Source organism: Nansenia antarctica (genome assembly GCF_963989245.1).
Source record: "Nansenia antarctica genome assembly, chromosome: 8".
NCBI lineage: Eukaryota > Metazoa > Chordata > Actinopteri > Argentiniformes > Microstomatidae > Nansenia > Nansenia antarctica.
The window spans coordinates 20,349,741-20,353,829 of record NC_137678.1 but is presented as its reverse complement, the minus strand read 5'-3'; the positions used below and the strand labels follow the sequence as shown (position 1 = coordinate 20,353,829).

Genomic DNA, 4,089 nt, shown 5'->3' with positions numbered 1-4,089 from the left:
TGACTGCTCTGATGAATCAACCCCTATTTCATTCATTTTCTCTATATAACGACGTCGATCATTGATCGGCAACGACACTATATAATAGTTTGCCTAACTGGCAATCGGATTTGGGCTCCTAATATCTAAAAAGCACTACGGTTTTCTTATTTTATCTGATTAAAGTAGCAAAGACCAGAAATTTCCATTGACCGCCAGTCAAACTTCTCCACGTCTATCACCCAAAAAGGGGCGTGGACATGACGGGAGAGCAAAGTACCCGGATGCGTTAGAATTGCATAGAGAGTTTGAATTTTGTCCGCTGTAAAGCGGATGTGTTTCCTAGAACATGTAAATGCAATTGCGTATCACTGAATTGCATAGAGAGTTTGAATTTTGGCAGCTGTAAAGCGGATGCGTTTCCTAGAACATGTAAATGCAATTGCTAATCACATTATTGCATTACAATTTGAATATTGACTCAAATAACGCAGGCAAAAATGGCAAATGAATATGCTATTTTGGGATTGCATAGTCAATTTAATTTTTTCAGCTACAAAGCCGATGTGTTTACTAGAACATGTAAATGCAATTGCGTATCACATTATTGCATTACAATTTGAATATTGACTCAAATAACGCAGGCAAAAGTGGCAAATGAATATGCTATTTTGGGATTGCATAGTCATTTTAATTTTGTCAGCTACAAAGCGGATGTGTTTACTAGAACATGTAAATGCAATTGCGAATCACATTATTGCATTACAATTTGAATATTGACTCAAATAACGCAGGCAAAAGTGGCAAATGAATATGCTATTTCGGGATTGCAAAGTCATTTGCACATTAGAATGAACTTTTGAATTTTGTCAGCTACAAAGCAGCGCATGACTTTGGAAATTAAATGTCAAATGGCTTTGCATTATAATTTTAATATTGACAGCGAATGTGCACATCGGGTACATGAAGATGAAAATGCAAATCATTAGAAATGCATTTGAATTTGAATATTGTCTGAAAGAATGCATGCAAAGTGGAACATGCAATTTCAATCTCATATTGCATTAGCATTTGAATTAGGTCAGCTATATGCTTCCATAGTATATGAACTCAAGTCGCTTTCTGATGACGCGGTTTTGACATTGGCACGGTGCATGTGTGAAAGGTACTGTAGCTCGCTAACTAGCTTGCTTAACCGAATGATCTAATGTTTTACAACTACGAAGTTAGAATATATATAATATATAATATAACTTCATGCTGTCTAGTTATAGCTCTAAAACAAGACCATCATCAAGCTGTGATGTTATGTGTGTCGCTATTTCTAGTGAACAATGTTCAATGTTTTATTATGGGGCTACTCTAACTAACTGCTTTCTCTCATCAGGTCGGCAGCATGGCTCTTCTGTCAACATCCTTCCGCGGGCTCCTCGCCGAGCTGTCAACACTAACGCACCAGAGGGCTTTCAGGTGAGCATTTATCTGTTATTTGTACTAAAGAAGAGATTTGGTGAGGCTGCATTCTCATTTTATGCACCCAGATTGTGGAATGCACTGCCAGTTTACATTAGGGATGCAACCTCAGCAAATATGTTCAAGTCAAGACTAAAAACCCATCTTTTAAATATTGCCTTTAAATGACTAAATAATTAAATGATCATTATATAATGATTAAAGCACTTTGAGCTGCAACGTTTGCAGGAAAAGTGCTATACAAAGTAAAGGTTATTATTATTATATTATTATTATTTAGGCTACACTGTCACACAAGCATGCATTTTGATTTTGATTTCCATTTCCATTACATTGTTTGTGTGTGTGCTCAACATTTAACACATCAAATACTTTATGATGTAGCTAATTTACCACACTTTTGGCTAAATGTACCGACAAGGTAATTTCAACTGGCAGAATCAAAGAAAGAGGCTCTGGTTTTTACACATCTTCGGTAGTCTTTTCTGTTCATTTACTTTGAAAGAGTTGTGTGTTGGCCAATTATACCTTGAAACGCAGAGTATAATCCCCCCCCCCCCCCCCCTCTCTCTCTCTCTCTCTCTCTCTCTCTCTCTCTCTCTCTCTCTCTCTCTCTCTCTCACACACATTCTTTCACTCTCTCACAGTGTGTCAGCAGCTGCCGCTGCCATCCCAAAAATGACCAGAGTACGTGTTGTTGATAACAGCCCTCTTGGGACCACTCCATACCATCGCGCTCCAAGAGTCATCCATGTGTACACAAAGAACGGGGTTGGCAAAGTGGGTGACAGAGTCTTACTTGCCATCAAAGGACAAAAGAAGAAGGCACTTATTGTCGGACACAAGATGCCCGGAGAACGAATGAATCCACGCTTTGACTCGAACAATGTTGTCCTGATAGAAGACAATGGCAACCCTACTGGAACTAGGATCAAGGTGCCTTTACCTACACACCTGCGCAAAATGGAGGGAGACTATTCCAAACTGTTGGCCATTGCCAACAGATGTGTATAGTAACAGCAGACTTGTAATGGAATTATGTCATACACAGGATCAAGCCCTTCCACTTCTGTTCATGGTATTGGTAACAATGCCTCGGCCCTATTGGGCTTCAGACTCTACAGTAGTGGTCACCAACCCGTCGATCGCGATCGACTGGTAGATCTTTGAGACTTTCCCTGTAGATCAGGGGTGGCCAACCCGCGGCGGCTCTTTGGCTGTCTGTGTGCGGCTCTTCAATCCATTCATTAAAAGTGTTGGTGTAGCGCTCTCTCTGACAGGCCGCGTTCGTAAATTCGCCGGAGCGCACACTGGGTTTAACGTCATAATGGAACCAAGTAATTTGATTGGACAAGAGACGTGGAGGCACCAACGTTCTCAGAGCGAATTTACGAACGCGGCCTCTGTCTTGCTGCACGCTGCTGTAACCCGATACTTTTTTTTCAAGGATCATCTCGAGTCACTAACAGTGTTGCCAGATTGGATTGATTTTTCAGCCCAACCAGAGTCTAAAAACCCACCCAGAGTGATCATAAGTAGCTCGATTGGGCTGGAATCGGCCAAATCAGGCAACACTGTTCCCTAATTGTCCGGTCTGAGGAGAAGCTGTCACGTAACACGGCTTTTTGACAGTTCATTTATTGACAAATTACGGATAACAACAACAAAATAAAAATGTCAGGGAAGAAATGTACAGCTAAACGCAAGTATGGAGATGAGCACAGGACGTGGGAGAGTGAATATTTCTTTGTGGAGCGCAATGGAAAGCCATTCTGCCTGATATGCCAAACATCGTTGGCACATGACAAAGCTTCCAATCTCCAGCGCACAATGAAGGAGAGTTTATTAAGAAATGCATCACTGATGTGATGGAAATATTTTCTCCAAATGAAACACTGAAAAAGATGGCCTCAGACATCCAACTGTCACGCCACACCAAGGGACACCAAGGGACAGTGACTTTTGGGGACTTGTCAGCGGAGAGAAGTTTCCTCTTCTCACTGCATGTGCACTAAGAGTGAGTGCCTACTTTGGATCCACGTATCTCTGTGAAATGTCATTTTCACAGATGAAAATAATCAAATCAAAGTACAGGAGCCGCCTTACTGACAGACACCTCACAGACTGTCTCAGACTGGCAGTCAGTAGCTATGAGCCAAACTACAAAGCACTTGTAGACAGTATCCAGTCACAACCATCACACTGACTTGAGTGAGTAACATGACTGTTTCGATGTGAAAAGTAATGCTGCATAAGATGACTGCACTTAGCACTGACTGAGACACAAGTACACATTACAGTTCTACTTTATAAAATGATATAATTGTAAATATGTGTGTCAATGTTAATAATATGAGAAAGTACACATTAGTTTTACTTTTGTTTTGATGTGAAAAGTGATGCTCCATAAGATGACTGCACTTAGCACTGACTGAGAAAGTACACATTACAGTTCTACTTTATAAAATGCTAATTGTAAATATGTTTGTCAATGTTAATAAGTAAGAATAATAATTAAGTCAGTCAAGTGTCAAAATGTCGAGAATGTCAATTTGTTAACGTTGGCTAATGTTACTATGAACAAAATGATTTTATCATACATTCCTCCATTCCATGCCTTTATTTTTTTGTGTTGTA

General features: G+C 40.1%; 1 protein-coding gene across 1 annotated transcript; it reads left to right on the top strand.

The window, feature by feature from the left end:
* Positions 1–1,375: 1,375 nt before the first annotated feature.
* LOC308163639 (large ribosomal subunit protein uL14m-like) lies at positions 1,376–2,493 on the top strand (the record flags this gene model as incomplete). The annotated part of the gene is made up of 2 exons (XM_080537812.1): positions 1,376–1,449; positions 2,100–2,493. 2 exons carry the CDS (start codon positions 1,376–1,378, stop codon positions 2,464–2,466), a joined length of 441 nt encoding a protein of 146 aa, XP_080393938.1. The 3' UTR covers positions 2,467–2,493.
* Between the last annotated feature and the right edge of the window lie 1,596 nt (positions 2,494–4,089).